The 24293-nt window shown below is 36.6% G+C and overlaps 2 protein-coding genes across 6 annotated transcripts in view; both read right to left on the minus strand.

The window, feature by feature from the left end:
- Positions 1 to 24293, minus strand: part of LOC109544489 (synaptotagmin-15) — a 60134-nt gene that overhangs the window by 24145 nt on the left and 11696 nt on the right. For both annotated transcript variants that reach the window (XM_019914711.2, XM_019914710.2), the window contains exons 2-4: positions 4846 to 5071; positions 3427 to 3604; positions 1963 to 2114 (exon numbers count right to left, since the gene is read on the minus strand). In XM_019914711.2, coding sequence (XP_019770270.2) covers positions 1963 to 2114; positions 3427 to 3604; positions 4846 to 5041 — 526 coding nt within the window. In that variant the 5' untranslated portion in view covers positions 5042 to 5071. The remainder of the gene's footprint in view (positions 1 to 1962; positions 2115 to 3426; positions 3605 to 4845; positions 5072 to 24293) is intronic.
- On the minus strand, positions 7797 to 24183 carry LOC109544485. 4 transcript variants are annotated; one of them, XM_048664233.1, is made up of 24 exons: positions 23842 to 24183; positions 18138 to 18448; positions 17604 to 18075; positions 17045 to 17545; positions 16745 to 16983; positions 16404 to 16695; positions 16209 to 16345; positions 15800 to 16154; positions 15586 to 15746; positions 14662 to 15528; positions 14326 to 14611; positions 13523 to 14267; positions 13119 to 13358; positions 12581 to 13063; positions 12228 to 12525; positions 11991 to 12169; positions 11750 to 11939; positions 11476 to 11697; positions 11126 to 11341; positions 10160 to 10513; positions 9943 to 10106; positions 9672 to 9879; positions 8542 to 9273; positions 7797 to 8452 (listed from the first exon to the last, which is right to left on the minus strand). In XM_048664233.1, the coding sequence occupies exons 2-24, from the start codon at positions 18310 to 18312 to the stop codon at positions 7860 to 7862; spliced, it is 8109 nt and encodes a 2702-aa protein (XP_048520190.1). In that variant the 5' UTR covers positions 18313 to 18448; positions 23842 to 24183; the 3' UTR covers positions 7797 to 7859. The 4 variants fall into 4 exon arrangements, with proteins under 4 accessions (XP_048520190.1, XP_048520188.1, XP_048520189.1 ...); XM_048664231.1 differs by having other exon boundaries at positions 13409 to 14267; XM_048664232.1 differs by having other exon boundaries at positions 13409 to 14267; positions 18138 to 18511.

Raw genomic sequence — 24293 nt, forward strand, 5'->3', positions numbered from 1 at the left:
TTATCAATCTGTAATAAAAGACGTGAGGAAATTCTGTCTTTTTTAAAGACAAACATTTTTGAGGCGAAATACCCAAAAAGAAGTTTGTAAAAAACATTTTTTTAAGGCAGTAATCCAATACATTTTCAGGCTCTCTGGAGAGCTTTTGGCAACGACAGTTTATCGAACAAAGAATTTTCAAACAAATCGATTTAAACTGATTTGTTAGATATTGCTTTTCCTGTCTGCCAAGTCAGTCCTTAATATTATAACATAAATATTTAATTTTCTGTCGTTCGAAGCTAACTTTCAGGATTTATAAATGGGGATTTACTGTAAAGGCGATATAAAATTGGTTGATCAAATGCGATTATTAAACATGTTAAAACCTTGGCGCTAATGAATCAAAAATGTAAAAAAACCAAACAGATCTTATATTATATTGTATGTTATAACTTTGTTGCAATATAATACGTACAAACAAGAATTTTTACAATTGGATATAAAACACAAATTCGGTTCTGTATTTAATTTTGATCGGAAAAATTAGAAATTTTTCACACGAGTTACACAATGATAATCGTTATTTATGAAGCTCTCCAACAACTCAGCGGCACGTTTTAGTTGAAGTTATTTTTTTGCACAAAGCCTGAAAAATAAAAGCCGGATAACGAATATAAATTACGTATGAAGTGGTGACGTGTTGGGAAATATCGCTCCTCCTGATTTTATTGCTTTATTGTCAAAAATATAACTGAATTATAGATATATTGTCTAAATTGATCATTGGTGAGCAACTGACTTGCTGGAAGTTTTCTGAAAAGTTCATCACAGTCCGTAATTTCTTAAAGGAAAAAAAATGGGACGCAATAATTTAATCAGGACTTGATTGAGGCATTTAACAAGGCAAAGAATCTCGTCGAGACTCAAAAGATGGTTACTCTCGTTTTAAGCGAAAATTAATATCGCTTATCGAAGTTTTGAAACTTGCCAAGAAAAGTTCAATCAGTCGTAGACAATTGCTTGAACTCGTCCAATCTTATATCGATTTAAAGGCCAAACAACCGTAGGATATTTCACGGTTTGTATCAAAATTTCGTTTCAAGCTTTGTGAATAATTTTTTTATTGTTAACTAATGATTTATTGGACATCAATTGCTGCTTTCATTAAGTGGCAAAACATACATGGTAATCATGTAATGGTTTAAATTGCCCGTAAATGTAATTTGTCTTAATAAATATATAATTATATATATAAATAAACTTGTTCAGAAAATTTATATATTGTGGATCATGGTAGTGAAAACTTTCATTGCTTCCTTATTCTCTTAGTATCCATATCTTCGTTGAGTCATTGAAATGTAAAACTTCGCCTGCATATAAACTCCGCAACCAAAAGAAGAAAAAATGTTCAATTTGGTATTCAAATATTCCCGTTTCTCGATATTCCGCAGATAAATGCCTCGTCCTTTCAAATGGCTAAATTCAAAATTGACTAAAGTCGATTTTATCCTAGTAAAATGATAAAGTTGCCCAGCCCGCTTCCAGGGCTTACGCGTCGAGCTTAATCTGAAAAGTCGCACAATAAACTATTTTATAAAGTTGGAAATTTGCAGTTTTTGTTACTCGATGAACATCTTACATTAAGCCCTTGATTAACGTGGTTTGATCACGCAATATACTGAAAATGATATGAAAAGGACGATGGAAAAAGTGAAACGATCAATAAAACTCCTTGAAACGATCCATTTAATATTATATAACATCTGCTGAAGCCTCGGGTTATGCTGAAGCCTCGAAACGAAATTGTTGTACTCGCTGTACATACAAAGTTGGCTAACAAATATCAAATATAATTAAATATTTGCAGCAAACTGATCAAATAAATTCTCGTGTTTTTTGGTGTTGCTTTGCGTGGTTTGCGCCATTTTATTGCCGATTTTGTCTCATGTTTATCATAATTGTGTGTCTCTTCTCACTTACTGAAAGAGTTACTTCGATGACTATGAGGCTGTCCTGGAACTAATAAAGCATCAGAATCCACATCTGAGTCGTAAGGATTATCCTGTTGACACTCTAGATCTCCCAATGAGTTGCTGCGTAGTGGAGGCAGGCTAAAGTGAATCTCTTTGGTGCTAAAAAATATACATTTTAACTTATTTTGCTGAAGCTTCAATTAGTCATTGAACAGTCAGATCGACACAACATTAGCACAATTAGCCAATTCGATTAAACTACTTTATTACTTTGTATGTTTAAGTTCGCAAAATCAACCAAGCTAAACCTCCGTAATTTGATACATGCTTTTAATGGATAGGCGTCGTTTTAATTGGGCATCAATGGAAGCTTAAATATATGACCCTATTTGCCAAAGCTAATTAACATTATAGTTTCCACGTAATCAGTTTCGCCTTGAACGCTAACCGTAATTATCTTAATTTGGTTATTTTATAGCCCGAATCTATTGATTCAGGATTAATGATTCGCGCTAGTTTTAATTATGGACATTCGCTTGTCCTATTATAAGAATAATCTGAACAAGAATAGAAGCAAAATGTCTTTTTAGTGCCGTCCATTTCAGCCCGAAAAATACAATGTATTCTCAGCACAAATCTCAGCACAAAAGAGCCATGAAGATTACTCTGGGGAGATATTTTGAACCTTTTTTGAGCATTTGCTTATACAAATCAGCCTCTGCCAACAAAGCGACATGTTTGATGGGATTTCAAATGGAAGCTGAAAGAGTTTGCAGTGGAATAATAATATATTTGAATAAAACAATACAATTTTGCAAAGATTGGTAAAGTGATAAAATAAAGCGAAAATATACCTTTAAATAGATCATTTACTCTAAACGTAATTGTTTTGCTTAAAGATTAACCCCACTGTTAAAACGTCCGTAATCTAATGCCTCCCTTTATTTACGTTTTTGAAGCACAAATTTTTTAAAAACTCAAAATTCCCTTATTTCAGAAATCACATTTTTCAGTTCCAAAATGAAAATAAATTCAATAATGCGGGACAAAAACATGAAGTTGAGAAAATTACAGCAAAGTTAACAGAAAAAAAAATTTAAACCGCAACGCAATTTGTCCAGTTGAATAAAGGATAAGTTCATTGATTAGCCTGTACATTCTCCAATAGAACAGCGCTTAGACCTTCATCGCCATTATGAAAAATCTTTTTTGTTTCGATATTCAATCCAAGTGCTCCGGATAATGTTGTTAAACTGTAAGAAAGGCCAGTCTAACTTTATTAACGAGGAACTCCCGGCAGGCACGTAATAAACGAGTCTGAACTGCCAAGCTGCGAAAGAGAGTGCTCGGAAGTTTTCTCTGGATATATTTCCTATATGTTATTTCCACAGTTTCCACTAATCGCTTAATACGTTTGTTCTCTTAAGCGGATTCAGTGATTGATCGTTCTCAAAAACTCTGCGGTGCTTACACGAACTGGGGCTGACTATCTCCATTAGTGGAAGGAAACACCAAGATACTTTGCGAAGATTGTTCCTCATCGGTTTTCTTCTTTCTTCTTCTTCTGGTCATCACATAGACCAAAACCACCAAAGCAAGTAAAAGCCCCGTGGCTGCTGCGGCAGCCAGAAGATATGGCTTCAGGACATCTGAAAAATACTTCAATTTGTCATCATTCTGTAATGATTACATGAGCGGATATATTTTCGGATAAATTGTTTAGGAATCTCTTATATATGCTAAATCCCACACAGTTGCTGTTGACAGCTTATTATGTCGACTGACAAAGAATAAGCGGAAATAATGAGGTCTTTTTTCTGCCAAGCAATTCAGCGGACTTGATGATGCAAAATAATATGCGTGGGAAATAATGGAAGCCAATCAATAACTTTTGGGAGGAAAAACATTTGAAAAGGTTGTGAAATATATCGAAACTTTCGATTTCAGGGAAAGTTTAAAGGGCACAAATAAAAGCAGGGTTGCTGACTGTTCCTTTAAGGGGTTTGATTCAAGTAAAACCTCACGTTGCACGCGGAAATATCGAAGAACGTAAACGGTGGAAGAAATAAAGATGCTCTACAATCCGGACCAGAACGGTTAAAACACGTTCTTAATTTGAAGCAAAGTTGCAGAAATTTACTTCCTTAAATTGGGGGATTCTTCAAAGCTTTAATTGTTTATCAGGGCTGAATAAACTGAGCTGATCTGTTGAAAGTTTTCTCGGCTAAGAGTTCCATGCTTTTTTAATTATCAGTTAATGTTCATTTAATAACTCACAAAATTTTAATATGCATTTAAATAATACAATCATTCGATCTAACATTTGATGATCGACATAATTTATATGAACAAGCCGTGACAAAATTGATTTTTTGAAACTGACTTTTTTTATTTATTGCTATTTGGAATAACTTTCGCAAATTTCTCTTCCAATACTTCGTTAAAATTTTACAAAACACCATGCAAATTTAATTGAAACAATGGCGCTCATCATAAAGGTCTTATAAATTAAATTTTTAAAAACTAATATTTTTCTAGTTAGGGAGTTTGAAAACGAAATAACACCAAAAATGGAAGTTTTGCGGCGTTTCATTGGTACTTTAAGTTAACTTTTACATTATGTAATTATTTCAATGTGCTCTTATGGAAAATAGTTCGATTCCTGGCCCAAATTGCGGTACTTGAAAATGTAACCGTTTTGAGCGATTTTTTGCTCGATTTTTTCATTTAAAAAAAAACTGAAATCGCATAAAAGCCTTCATTATCTATATGCATTGTCCAAACACGTCTTCAGTATATGTCTATAATGTAACTTTCGCCTCTAGTAAGTTTGTGGATAATATTGATATTAAAAACACTACTTAAACACAAAAATAGATAAAATACTTACTCGATGTGACTTTGTCCTCTATACTCTGTTTCGGTACAACCATTTGCCTTTGAACCGTTGGCCATTTGGTGCCGTTTGCTTTGGTTATTGACTTGGAGGTGGATCCTGGGGAAAAGTCGTATTCCAATCCCCATCTGGGATCGAAAATGTTGGGGTGTAGCGACGGTAGTCGCTTCCATTGGGGTAAAGTTGCCATTATTCCGGTTTATCTTACATTTTGTTGTCTCTAAACAATTAGAAGTTACATTGTACATTTATTTCTGTATTTTTCCAAAAAGGAAAACGTTGATATCTGGCAACCAAGATTTAGTAATTAGGGCAGTTTCAATTTTTACATTAGCTGATTAAGCTACTTCCTGTGTACTCCATATTGATGAAAAACGTCTCTTACATTATTTATACCCAAAACTTTTCTCTTTTTGTCAGAGGGTAAACCCGCTGGGAAAGGCAATTCCATAAAAGCGTTGCCTTTGCAGACATAAACCTGATAAATTGAATAAAAATACATGATTGGGCTGAACCTTACCTAATTAGTTACTAATTTCTTAACACAATTACTTTTTGCGTGGCTCTTCAGCTAAATATTCGGTTTTTACTCAGACTCTTCTTTCTGGCAGGGCCAGGAAATTCTATCTTGTATTTTTAAAAGACGTTTTTTTTTAACTTCAGTGGCAAGCTTTACTGCCAAAACATAACGATTATTTTGCAAATATCCTGATACAAAGAAGGAAAATGGGCCTGCGAGGAAAATAAATCTATTTAGGAAACGGTTTTAAAATCGGTTTTAAATGTATAAACAGTGTATGATGTTCCTTCCCACTTCACCGAAGAAGTAATGTTTAGAAAATGTTTTGAATAAATTATGGTAATAAGAAAATATTTAAACACATTTTTTCAGCATTGAAAAATGTTCTCTATAAAAAATTGCATATCAGTTTATATTCATCGGTCTATTAGATTATTCACGCACGAGAATGTACATATTCCCTAAAAAATATTGTAGTTCAATTGCTGTTGATCTGCATTGTTTGTAAATCTGCATTTTGCAGTAACTCAATTTTTTTTCAGTTTAATGCTAGAACTGAAACTAATCAGCACAGTTATTTTAATTTGCGTTGCTATTAATATTAAGTCCAAATTGTCTACTGAACATACATATCTAACAATACATTCAATTTTTGTAAGTAAAATATATATTTTACCTCCTGATTAAGTCCCCAGAATTTTAATTCGCATTATCAAATTGAAACTAATTTTCTTCTTAATTAAAATTAAGCAATAATTTCCATATTTTTAATGGTTTTAATCGGCGTAAACAAAACGTTCACTGAACTCCTCCTTGCAATAACAATGTTGTCGATGTCAGTCGCCTCCGCATAGAACTTCATTTTGTAATAATTAAGGGATAAAATTAAATACTTTCGCCTCGAAAGCAAATTGATGGCAAACAACGGAAAATAAATGCAAATTCTGTTTGGAGGTGAACCACCTTTAAGGCTCACAAAAGAAAGGTGGAAGGAAGCATATTCCTATTAGTCCTTCTGATCTGTATGATCGTGATGTCTTACACATTCTTACTGGACTAATTTTGTTGTTCTGTTTTTCAATTAATTAATTCAGATTATTTTATGCGAGGCTTGGAACCAAGTGATTTTCCTTTCATTAGCTACATCTCCATTTTACAATTCGCCAAGATAAAAGAAAAAGTCAGAAAAAATTGATTTGTTTTTGTGTAGGTGTTGCCTCCAGCAACTTTTAACAAGATGGGAAAAATAAAGGCATTTTAGACCGAGAAAATAAATATGAAAGTAAGCTGAGTAGACGATGATACTACGTCTGCTGTTCTTTTGAATTAAGAATTGCTCGATTGCACGGTGTTTTTCCAACGCGAAGTTTACAATGAAATGTAATAAGAAATATTTGATTTGCCCATATAAATATTTGTTTTATAAACGTATAAAGTTTTCATTTTTCAAGGATTCTTCTGGATTTAAAAAAATATTATTTAGCAATTGAAGTTTCGGGCCATATTTAAACAACAAAAACAAATCAATTCAATCAATGTCGATTTCTACCTTGAAAAGCACATTCAACATTTTTTGTTTCTGTGCATTTCGCTTCTATTTGCTCACTTTACGTTGTTTCGTTTTTTTGTTACTTTTGTCACTCTGATGGTTTATTACATGAATAAATTGTCTGAAGAAAAAATGACATGATTAAGATACTCCCCAAATAATAAGGAAGCCGCAATAAAAGCAGTCAATTAAAAAGAAGAAAACCGCTGAAACATTTAACTTTTCGACTACAAGAAAAAAAAAATAAGTTAGAAAGCTAATCATTTTGAGTTGAGTGCGTGTCATATTTTCCAACTTTAAATTAAATGCTACGAGAAACTGCGGTTTTTTTGATCAGGTACACGTCCATAATTCCAAGTAATTATATTTTTTATTTCTATTTAATGTATCCAAATTAATTAAAAGCTTGTTCCCAAAATCAATTTGTTCATTCAGTATTAGTATTTTTCTTCTTATTCCTCATCTATCAATACATCCGTTGTTTTTTTTTCTGCTATCGAAGCTTGGAAGATTATAGAACATATTCATTTTGGCCTATTAATATATGCACGAAATTCGCTTCATCCCGAGCTTATTATGAGGGATTTCTGCCCAGAATAACACTCCAGGGATAGATAGCCGGTTAAACAACGTCCGGAAAGTTTGAAAACCCCTTAGACTTGGATTTGCTTGCCAAACAATGTCAACGACGGTAATTCCTGTTGAATTATTACGTAGTTTACTTTGGTAGTCTTCCCTCAAACATCCGCTAATGGCAATCCTCCTCTGCAATATTTGGAAAACAGACGAAAACCACAGGTATAAAAAACGAAAATTATTCTCATCAACTTAATAGCATTTAACTCTGGAATCGAGTCATTGAAATGAAACACCAAATCTGTGAATAACAATAAACATCTTTATTTTATATCACATATTTACAAAACTAGGTTCTAGTCCTCAATCTGAAAGGTAGAAGTACAATCTCTTACTAGGGTCCTTTTCAAAGAGCGGTTTTTCAGTTGAAGACCCTAGTGTTTCTTCCTCAAATTTGCCATCATCTTTTCGATCACCATTGTGGTCATTGTCGAAATAACTTCCTCCAATTTCCACACCTCTTCTTTGCGGCCTGTGGATTTCTTCGACCACGTCGCCTTCAACAGCCAGCTGATCCAACTCCTCAGATGCTAGTTTAACGTTCACTTTCTCCGATCCCAGTTTATTAATTTGTGTCGGCAGCTGAGGATCCGAGTAGAAATGATCCGGCTTGGGAATCACATCCGACAGTCTTGAAACAATTTTCAGAGGAGCCGCAGTGGTGGTTTCAGGTTTTAAGTAGCGGCGACTGTGGATGTTTTCTTCAAAGGGATCATCGGTGAAGTCGGTTTCTTCAATGGGATCTGAAAAATCTGAACCTTCTTCAGCTTCGTCCGCAATTTCCTTATCTGCTTGCTGATACTCATCTATGGGAGAATCTTCTTCATCCGGCTTGCTGTAGCTATCAGGATTCGGATTAGTTGCAGCGGGATCCAAATTTTTTATGTCTATTACAGCTGAAAATATCAATTATTTTGAACAAACGAATTCAAATTTAATATTAGATACATTTTATAACAGTTGAATAATTACTAATAAACCTTACCGTCAGCGGGCTTTACAGGAATCTTCTCCTCAACAATTTTAGCATCTGCACGAGTCTCGTCTGCAGCAATAACAGTTTCTCCTTCTTCTTCATTGTTACTTTGGCTTTTATAGTTGCCACCATGCTTCTTTGTTTTGTCGTAATTTTCATTTATTATCTGCACACTGTCAGTTGTGGTGTCTTTTTGTTCTGTTTCGTCTTTCTGGTTAATATTTTGCGAACTTCTGCTTCTGAACCCACCTGCTCGCAATTTGGTTTTTTCATAGTTATCAGTTATGCTTTGAACTTCCTCGTCTTCATCTGCAAGTTGTGATGCATTTTTCGAGGTATCTTTGCTCTCCTTGTAGTTGCCTCCGTGCTTCTTTGCTTTATCATAGTTTATATCTACTACTTCAACGTCCAGCTTTTTACTATCCCTCACTGTTTCAGCATCCTTTAAATCTGTTTTGGGGGTTTCAGCTTCCGGATCGTGTTTAACATCAGCAGTATCGACAGGTTCTGAGACTTCGTCTGTGTCCTCTTCACTTTCTCTGCGGTAGTTTCCTCCGTGTTTGCGATCTTTATCGTAGTCCTTGTCGATTACTTCTACGTTGTCAGGTTGGACTGTTACAATTTCCCTTTTGCTTTCACTGCCTGCTTTGTCTCCGAATTCATAGTCGAGACTATCTGTGTCATCGCCATTGATAATTTCCTTTTTAATGGTTTGGTATGTTGCGTCAAAGCTGGGGTCTTCTGAAATTCCCATAAAGGCAGATTCAAAGTGACTGTTTTTTGAAAAGTTCCCAAATCTACGTGCCATAAGATGAAAAATCCTTAAAACCTTTGGTGCAAGTGTAGCTACAAGTTGCGTAAAAGCGTTTGTATATATTTACAGCCATATTAAGCTACCTTGCAGCTGAATGTACCATTAACTCCATTGCTGTTTGGAGTAGAGCTGGAAAAAACACTAAAACTATTTTTTCTCTGTAGCTATTTTTAATATGAAAGTATGTTAGACTCTGTACAGTTGACAAAGTGCAATGCCTATTGGGAAAAAAACCACGCAACTTTAGAAACAATTTAATATTTTACACTATGTACATGTGCTTCCATCTTTGCAAGTGCTTCTCCATGCATTTTCAACTAGATACCTAAATGCTCCGCAGCTGGCGGCTCTTTGATTGAATCGGCATTTCGCCTCACTCTTCCATGGTCTGATTCATCGTCTTCATCATCAACTTCTTGCTTTTGAGTAGTAGATTTTATGCGCACTGGTCTTCGTCTATACACTCTTCTAGCTTTATCGCTACTTGACGAATCTCTTTCAGTGCCTGAGTATTCGGGATAAGATTTGCTTATCTGGAAAATTGAGGAAGAATGAGTGTGGGGTTTTAGGGATGGGGTGATGATTGATGCACTCACTCCTTCTGTTGCATCATCAAAGTCTGCTCTAGTGGTTGTTCGTCTTGTACTCTTTGAGTTGGAGGAGGCGGCAGGACGATAACGGTTGAAAGTTCTTCTTGTTACTGCACGTTCCTCATTTTTAGTTGCTTTTGAGGTTGGCCTAGTGCCTCGCCTCAGTTGTACTGAAACAGTTTGAATGAACAATTTGATGCAGGTTCATTTGTTTGCTGCGTACATATTCTCTGCGTTGTTGTAAGACTGGGTCGATTCTGGCTAGAAACCGAATGTTTCTTATCATGCCCGACTTTTTCCTCACTCACCACCGGGGTATCAACACTCTCTTTTTCTTCTATGGTGAGTCTTCTTCGATCGGCAGGTGCAGGCTCGCCTCCAGGTCCACTAGAAGGGCGTCGGGTTACCACTGTGACTTCCGATTGGCCTTCTTCTTCTGGTTGGGGTCTGGTGCGTGGTCTTTCTATTGTTTTGTACTTCGAGTAGTCGATGGGCCTGATCGTGGGCAAATAATCCCCAATATCAAAAATTTGAAGATCGGCTAGACTTTGTCGTTTTGGGGACTCTTTGGCTAGTTCTGGAAAATATTGTTTCGGTAATGTGGTAATTGTGTGAGTTTCAACTTGAAAACGAGGATTTTTTACAAGTTCAAGTAATGCGGCTAGTGCAAGGTGTAGGACTTCATATCGTTTCCTTATGCTACTTTGAGAATGAGGTCCGTCTGTTTCAACCTCAGTTGCCTTACGGCAACTGCTGAAGGTGGAGTTTCCTCTATTTCCAATTAAATGGGAAGAACAATGACAAAAATATCTAAATCAAATTTGAGTGTGCAGAATAAATGAGCTCGCAGCTGTACACTTCATTCAATAATGCGTCTCCTCAATAAATAGCAGGAATGCAGCCGAAATATTACAAAGAAAATGTTTGCGGATCCACTCCTTTCCACAGACCAGGGACTAACCGTCACTGATCACATGTGCTTTAATTGCTGGAAGGTTTCTCTTAACACTTCAGTTTTGTCCTTAAACTCGATGCAATCACAAAAAAACTTTTTATAAAAATGAAATTTATTGATAAAACGCGTTTTTCGACCATTTTGATGTGTTTAATTGTTGCAGCAATTGCGTGCCCAAGCATCTCAAACATAGTGGTGATGCTTGTAGGGGTGATCATTAAGCATTTTACTCACTTTTAACCAATTTATACAGTTCAGTCTGCTTATAGTATTCCCTTGCAATATCATATGGAGTCATGTATTGTAGTCGGGGAAAAATTCGTTCTACTACTTGTTTCTTAAAGACGTTTGTCGGTATTGGGGAACTTACGGGGGTCTGAATTTTCGGTAAAAAGTCCCCGATGTTAAAAATTTTCAAGTTAGTTATTTGTCGAGTCGGGCGAGGTTTGCCTGAAAATATACCCAGAGTTACTGGCTGGGTCGGTTTGGATAGTCTGGCCCTGCGAAGGTATTTGAGGAAACCATCGATGGATTTAGAGGACGTCAATTATTAACGAGCGCTAAAAAGTACATAAAAAATATACCTGCTGATTCTTCCTCACTTTCCTCTTCTTCTTCATCATCTTCATTACTTTCAGGCGAGGCAGTAGTGGACACAGCCTTCTGTTTGCTTTGGCTTTCTTTTGGGTCTTCTACGAACTTGTAAGTCTTATCGTTCTTCACTTTGGATAAAATGCTTAAAAACTCCGGAGGATCGGTAGTTTTAGGGTCCACAGTGACAGAGGCGGCTGCTACTGATTCGTCTCCTAAGACAAATTTTTCAAACACTCTAGGATGTGTCCCAACGTGATAGTTCACCTGGTTTCGCTGTAGTTGGATCAGGTATGTAGGTATATTTTTTATCGTTTTTGAGTTGCACTACAAAGTCAAGTAACCCTTTTCCTTCGGGTGGAGGCGTTGCTGTCGCCAGTAAGGGTTTGGTGGTAACTTTTTCTTTGGTTGGGTGTGTGGCTCCTTCAGCTCTCTCCAAATAAATCCCTGGGACGTCCTGCAAAGGCGCAATTAATATCTGGTGAACACCACCAGCAGTTCCAATTACTTTAACTTCAAGTTCCTCATATTCTTCATCATCTTCTTCAGATTTAGCTTGCTCCGGCTTACTGTGGTAAACTATTTTGCCGGTTTTCTCATCATAGTGGTAATTCGTCGGCCTATGAGGCACGTAGTCATCGGCGTCGTCTTCCAATGTATCTTTTTCCGCAGCTTCGCTCTGTCTTCCTATAGAAAAATGTTGCCGGGGTAAATTTTCTTAGATCAGACGGGATGTTGAAAATACCTCTATTTCTGGAAAGATCAGCATATGAGGGCCGAGCGGCGTTTCTTTTGTCTCTAAGGTATCCTACATGTGCTACACGCCTACGCAACAGGTTGTCATTGACCAGGAGATTATTATTGGTGAATTCGGAATAGGACATCGCTCGTTGGTTGGCGGGCGGTTTGAGACCCACAAAATAGTATTTATTTAATTGGCGTGGGGTGGCGACTTCTTCAGCCACTTCTGTAACTGGGGCTGGTTGCTTTGCAGTTGCTGAGTCTCTTGCTGCGCTTGGAACGACGCCCTCAGAGTCGTAAATCTGTTTTATAACATTTTTTCTTAGGTTGATCAATAGGGTTCTAAAATCACATTACCTGATCAGCTACTTTATTGGAACCGCCCACTTCAGGGTCGTCAAATATTATCGTTCGATATCTTGAGCTCTGAGGTGGCACTAGACCGATAACCTGCTCAACGTCTTCAATATAATCAATAACGTACGGTTTGTGATTCGCAGCTAACTTCTGCTTAAAAATATCCACTTTAGGAGCTGCAGTTGTCGTAGTGGTTGGAACAGAAGTAGTGCTAGTTGTAGGTTTTCGGCGCCTCTTTAACACTTTTCTTATACTCGGCCGTACTTCCGGCCGAAGAGTGGATTGGACCAGGGGATCGTCACTCTGGCCAGAAAAGTTGCTAAGGTCAAATTCAATATTATTTTGATTCGGTCTATGAACAACTGGTCGCTTGGCAATATTGGGCTGATGATTTGAGGATGACTGAATGTTGTTGGGTACTTGGTGGCGGTGTGGCCTCCGTGAAGGGGACTTGTAATCCGGCCGCTTATCCCCGAAATCGTTCTAAAATATCAACGTTTAAACTTGCATGCAATTATTTGGAATTTTGGACAACAACCTGTCCATTGGAGCTATCAGTTTGGAACTTTTTAACCCTCAGTTTGGTCCTTTCTAGATCTCTCGTGGGTTCTTCAAGGGAACTAATTGTGACCGCACCGGGTTCGGCGAAATTCGAACTGGACTGCATCGAAACTTTCTCATTGTTCGTGGAATTTTTTATGTTATTTAAAATATCTGCGAACACAGTCAGTTGCTCACTGGGCTTGATCTCCTCCTTATAGAACACTTCGCTCATCACCTTAAAACAACGATCGCAATAAAACAAATAAAATCGCTCGCAAAGTTTACCTTGTGCTTAGGCAGGACTGTGGAAGGTGCAGTGTTTATAACAGAAAAAGGTGTGGTGGTCAGAAATTTAGTTACATCGAATATTTGCAATAAAGGCGGTCGCCTAATACCCACTCTTTGCCTTCTCCAAGCCTCTGGTTCCAAAACGTCTGAAGTTTCCCGCTCTGAGTTGACACTGGGAACAGTAGCAGTAGCATCACTTGACGGCAAAACTCTCGGATCCCTCTGTTGGGGTTTAGATCCCTCATTATTTTGCGTCCTTTCAACTGTTTGCACTATTTCAATGTTCGGGCTGATGCTCTCGTCAGGTTCATCCATTCTGTCCCTAGCAGTAGCCGCATTAGCGTCTTGAACCTTACCAGTAGCAAATTCTTCCTCCCCTGGCAAATGGTCCAGAAGCTTAATCTGGTCATAGATGTTATTAGGCGTCAACTGAATGGTGTATTTAGGAGTTGTGATTAGGCTATTATCCATCAAGGAGTTGGGAGTGGTGATGGTTTCCGATCCTTCTTCTTCTTCTGCTGGCTGCTGTGACTTGGAACTAGCACTTTCAGACTTTGCACTCTCGGATGTGGCAGGTTGCCTGTGAGGTTGAGCGCGAGGCTCAATAGTAGGCGTGTTTATCAAGCTGAATAATTTATCATTCAACCCAGTGCCGAAATCGTCGTCATTTTTATTGTCGAAGCTAAATATTTCGTTGATTTGCTCATAAATCTCGCTGGGATTGAAGCTGTTGTCTGCTGGTTTCTGGCTTTTCTTTTGCCTGGGTTTGCGTTCAAGTTCCTTGAATATTGATTTCACTGGACTGATTGCTGTTTCTTTAAACAGTGGATTATCCAACGGATTCTCTCCAAAGTATCTGCAAAAAAATGCCAACATTTTGCTCAATAAGCCTCAATTTTCCTTTCAAGTCCTACCTTAGCTTAAGGCAATCAATTTTGTCCCCCAGCTCAATCCGAACCTTTTTGGGCTGCCTCCTATCCACAACGCTTTCATCATCATCCTCATCCTCATCTTCCGATTCTTCAATATCTTCATTGGTTCTGGCGTTTTGAATGCGCTCAGGAACTGGGTCAATGTCTTGAGGAAGATCTGGGCATGGAAACTGATCAGCCATGTTATAGAATGAAAGCTCGCCAGCTTTCTTGATCGGAATGTTTTTGGTGGTTTCCGCATATCTTAGTGGGGAGTCTTTATTTACCCCTAAAATTGCTGTTTTGTAACACACTAAAAAAATATGTTTGAATGCTTACCGGCCTTGCGGTAGTAGGGGTATTTAACTAAGTCCAGACCTTCTGTAACAGCTGGTGCAAAGGTGTGATTAATTTTGTCTATAAAGTCGGTATCAATTTCCACATCTTCGTAACTGTCGCTTGATCTTTTTTCCCTTTTTAGATTAATTCCCTGCGTCTCTTCCAAAAGAATTTGACCATCTTTGGATGAATTAGTCCTTGTATTTGTGTTGTTAAGGATAGTTTCTTTGGTCATAGCTTCAATGTCTGAGACTGTACTGGATTCTGTGGTGCTGGGAAATATTTTGCTCAATATCTCACTTGAATTGCTTTGCGAATTGTTTATTGGGTTTCTCAGTTCGTCTGAATTCAATAGACTCTCACTGCTATTTAACGTGTTATTGTTTTTTGCAAACAAAAAGTACTTGTCACCATCATCTTCTGCTGAATTACCACTTTCGCTGTCATATAAATAATTTTTGAAACCTCCATTTTCATCCTGGTCATCATCGTCGTCATCTTCATCATGGTGATCTGAGCTATCATCATCATCGTCATCATCCTCACCTCTATATGAATCTACTGAAAGTTCTTTCAGAACTTTCGGATAAATTTTCACAAATTTATGAGCTTTGGTGCTGTTGTTTGGCTGCATGATCACTTTTACCTCGCTTTCTATTTCGAGCTGTATATCTCCGTTATCCTTATCCTTCACCTGCGTGGTTCGGGTTTCTTTAGTTGAAATAAAATTGTTAACATTTTCGTTCTTAATTGTTGAGTTGTGTTTTGTCAGGTCTAGATTGGTTCTGTTTTGTTCGTTGATTTCCTCGGGTGAAAGGTACTCACTTTCTGAAGTTAGAGAATCTGAAAGAAGTTCCTTTGGTGGTTCTGGAAGGGCATGATATACATTATAGAATATAAAAGAATCCCTGATTAGAAATGTACCTGATACAACTGGATCTAATCTGGAGCCTCCAGCATCAGAATCAGCTCGCTTTTCGTTTAAATTACCTTTCCCTTGCTTAGCTCTTTGGAACTGGGAATACGCCTTGTCTTCTTCTGCTTTCTTTTCATGTCCAGCATGATCGTAAGCAGCGTCTTCGTATCTGCAAATTTTCAAATGTCAACTGGTTTTTCTTCAACTTCCCAACCCACTAACCCTTCTTCAGAATAAACCGTTTGGACCTTTGAATCCTTAATAACCTCCTTAAGCCTCCCATGTTTAGCAGGATTGCGAGGCTCATGCGCTACGTCTTCACTTTTCCTTACTTGAGCATACAGCCTTGAAGGTACAAATTCTGTAGTGGTTTCTTCAAATTCCCGCTCTACAGGGGCGTGTCTATTTGCTTCAAATCGCTGAGTGCGATAAGCTGGCGCAGCCTGAAGCTGGTTAAATGGCTGAAGGATTTTTTTGGATATTTTCCGGCTGCCGTCATTGAATGGGTCGTAGACAACCAAAGAGTTGGGTAAATTTGGGGCTTTTATGACTGGCGCTACTTGTGGTTGTGGTTGCCCTTGAAGGAATCAAAGTTGCATTTTACAGGATTTTTTCGAATTTAGAGTCTTACTGAAAACGGCAGTCACAGGGACATTTTGATTCGCGGCATTTCCATAGTTAACTTTTTGCTTTTGGAAGAATCTTTCTAGATCTTCGAAAACATCATATCCATCAGGTTTTATCTCATCCTCCATAGGTTTCAGGAACCTAAGCAAAGAATGTGTGAAAATGCTAAAAATATATTAAGCGTTCATGCAATTCTGACCGATGTTGGGTAATATGGGGTGTATGCTTCAAGCCTGGTTTGGCCCATAAGCCTTGACCAGGATAGATTGGTTTTGTAGGAATTGGCTTTGGTTCAGCATGTTCATTGTCCACAAGCTTCAGCTCCTTATCATCCACTTGTTCAACTTCTTCATTTGCTTCCTCGCCTTCAGTTTCTTCATCAACGGGTTTCTCGTCGTTTTCTTCTTCCTCACTGGGTGCTTCGCTTGCTTCCGATTTATTGTTTTCCTGTTTCGAATCTTTGCTGACTTTTAACTCAGGCTCATCTAAAACTATTCAGTGGTTCGAATTTTTGTAATGGAAATTTGTTTGCATTCTTACTCGGACTGGATACTTTTGCCTTAACTCCCGATTCTTTGGTGTTTTCCTCTACATTTTTTTCATCATCCTCATCATCATTTTCTTCTTCCTCGTCCTCAGTTATTCTGTCATCATCGTCGTCGTCGTCCCTGTCAAAATCTGCATCGTTTTCCGGTTCGTGCAAGGTGTCATCTCTGTAATTGGTCTTCAGCTGGGGGGCAAATCTAGACTTTTTGTCTTCATCAAAATACTTGAGCGGCCTAAAAGATAGCCAAAGCATGTTAGGCAAATGGTTATCGAATTAAACCTCATGATAACTACCTATCAAAATAGCCAGTCGGTTTCTCCCAATCAGGTTTCAGGGAATTTCGGCTAAATCCTTCAGAATCATCTTCGTCTTCTTTGTCATCTTTAACTGAGTAGCCCTTAGTAACTTTTCTTTGCGCAGGAACGGGTTCTACTTCGTCATCTTCGTCTTCGTCATCTTCTTCTACATCGTCTTCGCCGTCATAATCTGGCTTGTCTTCTTTGAATATTTTTTTGCTGCCCTTTTTCTGAATTTGTGGCTCAAGATACGCTTTCTTATTGTTCGGGCCCTGGACCAGAACATTTCGATAGCCTTCAGTGACAAAGAAAACTGGTTCTTTCGAAGTGGATTCTTTGGCTTTAGGTTGGGATTCTGGTTCAAGATCCAGGGGCGTTTGATTGGAATCAGCCTCAGAAGCTGAAACTATGAATTTATGTTGCTGAGGCACATGCTGATCCAACGCATGTTTTAAGGATGGTTGCAGCTGAGCATTTGGCACATACAAACTATAAAGGCTGTAATGATATACTGTGTAGTTGAAAGGCTTTTATTAGGAATAGTGCGTTGAATTACCTTGGGGAAATTGACTGTGTAGGGTTTTTGAATCGTTCTGGATCAAAAACCTGAGCAAATTGGCTCAGAGGCTTTCCACTTTGTTTCAGCTGGCTAATTGGGTCAATAATTGCGGGCTTGATTTTCAAAACGTTATTGGGAAGATTCTGATTTTTGGCGAAATCATCTCCATTCAGACTTTCCAAATATTTCAAGCGGTTCGGTGATAGAAAGTCTGATTTATGGAGTAAATCCTCAGAGTTTTGTCCAATTGGGTAGCGCGGATTTCGGAGCGGAGGTAAAGAGTTTTGTTGAGTATTGCCAGCCGATAGGGCCTCTTGACTGTTTGAATATTGAGGCAAAGCACTCAAACCGGGCTTTACATTTTTGATATCAATAGAGTTGGACGGACTGGAATTTTTCCCTATGTACAGCTTTCCAATAGCTAATGGGGCAAAGGGCGAATACTGTATATTGTCAGGTGAGAAAATTCCTGAAAATTCGAAAAAACGTTGGAAATGCAGAGGAACAATTTTTCGGTGGGTTTTTGCTCACCTGTGTTATATTTGAGCTGTTGCTTGGTCGGGGGATAAGCATAGTTTTGTCCATTTGATTGGAAACCATTTCCCGCTACTTCCTGTTTCCATTTATTAGGAACTTGAATACCATCGACCAAAATAGTGGTCAAAGTCCAAACACTCGCGAGTAAAATACCGTGAATTGTCCACATGGCAACTTATAGTTAATAACAAATTTGCGTTTAAAGTTCTTGTTATAACATTTTCACCAGGCCTGCTGGTATCTTGGGCATTATTCAATGTCAGTAACACAAGGTTACATGAAATGTGTTTGATTGGGGTCAGTTGCTGGCAAAAATGAAATTTCTAAATTATTTGTCTGCTATTCGCTTGGGTTAGATATACACTGGCCTAGAAGGGAGTTTAACTATTTATTTATTTAAAATTTAACTATTTTTCGTTGCATATCGGCTGTTGATGATTTAAATTTAATATATTATTTGGAGCAGTTAGAGCCAAAATTTGCCTCCTACATGCTGGAAAACCATTAAATACCATCGGTCTCAGTCCACTTCATTATTAAAGCAGTTTATATAATTAATGACCTGAAAGAAGTTGATGTTACACTGTTTCACATCTACCAGATGTCTTGAACTTGTACTACAATTTCTCTTTATCAGTTTTTATTGTCATTATATCCACATAACTTATTAAAACAGTAAGTTGATTATTCGATTTCTTATTCGAACGATTTACCGTTAGATAGATGAATGGTGGAATGGTAATGATGTATGTTTGCGTTTTTTATTCACTTTCTTTTTGCAGTGTGCATATTTTTATTTGTGCTTTCATATTAAGAATTTGCCATAAAACGTTTTCAGGAAATTTTAAATAAATAGTTAATAATTTCTGATTAACTGACTAGAATGGCGAGTGGAATGGGGATTTTAAAGTTGCAAAATTGGGACTAAAAGTTTAGAAGTAAATTTTAGAGAAGAATATGGTGGGAGATAATAATTTGAGCACATTTCGGCATTCGATTCAATAGTTTCGCAAGAAATCGCATTCTTCAATACTAATTGAACTTCGACCTTATTCATCACTAGCTATTTATTGTTTCATTATTACTTATCCTTACATGAAAATCTGAAATGGAACAAGGAACTTTCAGATTATTTCTAATTCATTAACAAAACTGTAGTTGATCTCATTTTGTTAAGCCAATCCAATGAATAATATAGAAGTTGAGAAATTCCTTGAAGCCATAGTAGGAAATTAAGTGTTTGCAGATAAAGTTTTAAGGACAATTAGCAAAATCAAATACACTTTCCATTCACATTTTTTACTGATTTAAAATAATCCGTTAGAACCTGAGAAGAAAGCTGAGATTTGAGAATCCAAATTGTTCTCCCACTTTGCTTTCATTTTTTTAAAGCCAAAATTCATATTTTATATAAAATGATTACACTCAATTTCCTTAAAATATGGGAAATTGATAGAATCGTCATATCGCAACTAATTGTTTTTATTCCAGCTAATAAATGCCTTTTTTCAGGATCGAGTAAATGAAAATGGAAGCGCGACTGAAAGCTAAAAGCACCGAAAAAAAATTGGTGTTCAATCTAATCATTGTTTAATGCTCAATCAGTGAACTGAAGAAAACCACAATATGAAAAAAAAAATCAGTTGTTATCGATCTTCGAATGAAAAGATGTGAAGCTGTCTTTTTTTAATACTGGAATTGGAAAATATCCGAGAAAGTTTAATGTTTTCGGTAGGGAAAATTAGCCTTTTGCCTTAAAAAAAAATACATACGAACATTATTACCTTTTTATAGCCTGGAAATAGTATCAAATTAATAAATACGTGAATTACTGGTTTAATTATTTTCCTCCACAAATCACATGAATTTTTTTTTTTATTTAAGCGGGGATTCAAAAGCCAATAATTATTAAATTCTTACACCTTGCTTGACCTTCAGTCTAACTCGAATATAACGTACAACTTTCTTCATACAAAGAATGTGACTCGTAACCTTCCACAATGCTTCTTGTTCACGCATTCTACATCGATTTTATGCTAATGGCAGCTAGAAAATTAAATTTGAATATGTAATTCCTGTACATAGAACAATATTAAACATTGTTGGTTTTTTCTTTTATGTTGAAAATCACTTTTATAAGGTTTTTAATGGCTTATTTATATCTACTACAATTAACAAAAATCTATATAAATTTGTGATTTCGGGTGTTTGTTTGAGTATAATCGCAATTATTTTTTTTGTATACAGTGTGAAAGTAAAGAAAGTACGGAACTAAAATCTAAACCTATGCAATAAAAAATTGCTCGGTTTTTAATACCGCCATTTGAAACAATTCCTCCTAACTCGTGAGAAAGAATTAGTCTGATTTGTTACGCTATTCTAAGCTTCATATATTCAATATTTTCGGTCGGTTTACGTTAATTTTATGTTTTGGGTAGCCGCACAAAAAAGTCGAGCTGAGCTAAATCGGGAGATCTGGCAGGTCAATCAATCCATCTTCTGCCAATCAATTTGTTTGGCAAAATCATATTTAAATAATTCCGAACAGATTGGGAATTAAAAGCCTATTTCTTATGTATTTTTTAGCATCTGTGTATACTTTATTTAATATGTTCCATACTCGATACTCTCACTCTATCCTAAATCAACTAATATCTTTGCATAAGAACTCTCGTTTTATTACATTGAAACTTTTTACCTATCTTGAAGAATTTTTAATTGTGTAAAACGGATTTTCGATTGGCTATGAAATAAAAGAAAAATATTTAAATTTTTATGTAAAAAATCCATAAAACCGCAACAAAAATAGCTTAATGTCTATCGTAAAGTGCATAGGTATTGCATTTTTAATTACTACTAAAGGAAGTTTTTTGTGGCCATTTAGGTCGCGCAAAAACCGGTAATAGTTTATGCCGTTGTTACGCAACAACCTGGAATTTAACATAAAACCTTTTATTCTAAAACGTTTTCTAGCTGCGATATTATGTAAACGTGATATTAACTGTTAATTGATATTTTACGCCGCATTATTACTTATTAATATAAAATAATAGAACCAGAGCAGAATAGTATAATAATTCAACGGCCAGGAAGCGGATAATACGCAAAATTTGCTGTTTTCTTTTTGAGAAAGTCTTTTATATTTCAAATCTATGTAATCACTTATTTGTGGCAAAACCGATTTATCAGCCAGATTTCCCATAAGAGCTCGTATACTTCCGAAAGAGTTTTTTGTGCTTACTTGAATCTACGGCATTAAAAAACTTTCACGTAAATTGCTCAATCATGTAATTATAATAAACCATCACCCAAAAAGAATCGGCCCACCTATATTATATGGACGTTTTTATGCAAAGTAATCCGCATTTTATATAATGTAATGGATCGAATCGAATTGACGCGGTCGTTATGGAGAAACCTGCAAAAGGAAAAAGTAACCACGAAATCTTGAAGTCGTGCTGAATCGATTCGGGTTATTTAGTAATTTATATTTTCATATTTAAAAATGTGGTCTAAAGAAAAAATCTGCAAATTTGGTTTTTAAAAGGCCAAAAATTTGTAGTGGGAAATTAAACGAATTTGTTAAGAAAATCTGCCGTTTGGAAGCGATAAGGTTTTCTACTGATTGCCACAAGCCCGATTGGGGAACTTCTTAGCAAATGCCTAAATTTGCATGCTAGTAGATTGCAATCCGACTACTAAGCAAGATTTAAAGACCATGCTCATTTTAGTGCAATTATTCACTTGCGTAATGTTCAACAATCTCAATTTAATTAAATAGATTTCCTTTGAATTGCTTTAAATGCCTTTAATGCTCTAATAAACGTTTAGCTTTGCACACTTCTAGATGCTCGAGTAAAGCAATTGTTTATTCATGGAGACTTTAAGCAAAAAATGCTTTATGACTAAAGCAGACTGTATGAGGCAATTAAAAGAGCAAAAAAATTCTGGTAAGTTTAACTTGAAATATTTAGTGATGATGAATCGATAAGCTGAAATTGGTTTCAACCCTTCCATTCGAATTGTGGAGGAAATAAGCAGAATTAGGTTACCCCTTCGAACACATAAAATTCACCTCAATATCTTAGCGCAGGACGGTAAATCGAAAAAGAGACTGATTACATCGAATCCCATTATGCGACAATGCCTTGCTATTTTCCAGAAATTCAAAGTGATCCTTTGGTAAGAATATCTTTTGTATGCATCTCGTACTTACTATTGAAATTGCAGTTCACTTCAGGGCCTATAATTTCGTTTATTTTCTGCTCATAGACGATAATGGAAACTTGCGAAAATTGTTCTTCATATTTAATCAAGAGCGGATATATTTGTTTGTTTTATATATATTTGATTATTTTTGTCATTGTTATCGTTTAATTGCATACTGCGCTTTTACAAACCGCACTCTGGTTTCGAGCGGCAACAGAGACTCGCTCCAAAATTAATTCAATTTTGATTAATAAAATAATAGTTTTAAAGTACAGTCCTACACTGAGGTCTGTTGGTAAAAGGGTAAAAGACATTAATGTTGTTTTTTCCATCGTAAGCTGTTTTTCAACTATTATTTTCAATTGACTCTTAAACACCGATTAGATTGATTTTGAAGATTGAAGTTAAACTTTGCTGCTTAAAATTACCTGCAGTTGCTGGTACGTGCTAAGCTGAACCTCATTTTTAACTGAAATGAGATTAAGTCAAGTGACTTTTATCAATAACATTTTTCAAAGAAAATTTATTAATTCTCTAAAGCTCAGTGTTTCTTCAGCATTTAACTTTGATATTGCCATAGATGCATGCATTTAAGTGTTTTGAAACATTTTTTTCTTGAAATTGGCATTCATACGAAACAAACATAAATAAGCTAACATTAATTTTTCTTTAGTAAAACCAACCGACAAAAGAATGAAATTACGATCGATGAGTTTACTTTCAAGACATATAAGGTAGCGCAAAAATGCTGGGAAAATCCGCAGGAAATTTGAAAGAAATGCAACATCAACAGATCATTTCAGGCATTGGTTAAATATTCCCCCCTAAACATCTGGCTGGAAAAATTCACGCCCGTTCCATCCATCCGGCTCTTCGAATCTTAATCACTCAACAGCCAAAGTAAGACTTGAAGAAGCCAATTTATCGTTCAATGGGCACTTTCTACTTAATTGCAATTATTGGTGGCTAGCCTTGAAATCTGACTATTTTTTAGTAATTATTCAATCTTCACTGGAAGGTACTGCCGAAGAAAACGGTAAAAGCTTGAAGGAAAGCGAAGTATCAACAAATAGGCTTTTTGGAACATGAACAGTCCATTAACTCAACTGATTGTTGTTTGATTGAACACGTGGACACATTTTGGAAAGGTTTACTTAAATAATCAAGGCTTTGCGTCTATTGTCGTCTAGGATATGGTTGCAGTTACGAAGGCCATTCATCTGATCTAAACTGGACTAGATCCATAATGTATATAGGCATGGCAAAAAATTGCCAATAACGCCCAAGTGTTCTAGAATATTTTACGAATGATCAGGCGTCATATAAATAGTTATCGGCAAATTGTTTGCAGGTACGCACAAATGTAGAGCAACTCATAAAAGCAAGCTTTTACATCTGAGGTTTTGAAACGCCCAGTGAAATATCCGGTATCTAAAAACCCCATTGGATTTCAATGCGTTTCAATAATCAAAGTAAAAGTGTGTATTACTTTTATGACTGCCAATTAGGACTGTTCACCACAATAACCGATTAAGCACAAAAATTACACCAAATTAGCGAAACTTCGGGCACGAAACTCGAAAAACTCACGTTTCCAATACGGGTTCACTTTCGAATCGGCGCGTTCAATCGCAATCAACACTGCACACTGATCGGGTCAGTATCAATATGATCAATTCTCGATACGAACAGATTCAAATCTGTCCCCAAAAACAAAAAAAAAACTGTCACTTTCACAAAACAGTTGCAACGCGACAAGGTGGCCGCGGTCGCGTTTGTTGATTGTTTCAAACAGGACTAACGACCTGCGGTGTTCAATTTTGCAAACTTTTGTTGCTTTTTCCGCAAAGCAGTGATCTAGTTGCCTGAGGAGGTTCTGCACGTCGAACCTGAAGAGTTAAGACAACCTGATCCTGCAGCTGTTGAAAGCTCGAGAAGAAA

The sequence above is a fragment of the Dendroctonus ponderosae genome, unplaced genomic scaffold, assembly GCF_020466585.1.
Source record: "Dendroctonus ponderosae isolate FM_Combo_2020 unplaced genomic scaffold, Dpon_F_20191213v2 Dpon_F_20191213_2, whole genome shotgun sequence".
Classification (NCBI taxonomy): domain Eukaryota; kingdom Metazoa; phylum Arthropoda; class Insecta; order Coleoptera; family Curculionidae; genus Dendroctonus; species Dendroctonus ponderosae.

Bases quoted from the DNA above. Each gene is read 5' to 3' on its own strand.
- LOC109544485 (XM_048664231.1), bottom strand. From the start codon at position 18,312: ATGTGGACAATTCACGGTATTTTACTCGCGAGTGTTTGGACTTTGACC. The intron at 15,747-15,799 runs GTTAGTGGGTTG...GAAAATTTGCAG, and splicing joins ACGGTTTATTCTGAAGAAGG to ATACGAAGACGCTGCTTACG. The intron at 11,940-11,990 runs GTAATTGGAACT...GCGCCTTTGCAG, and splicing joins ATGAGGAACTTGAAGTTAAA to GACGTCCCAGGGATTTATTT.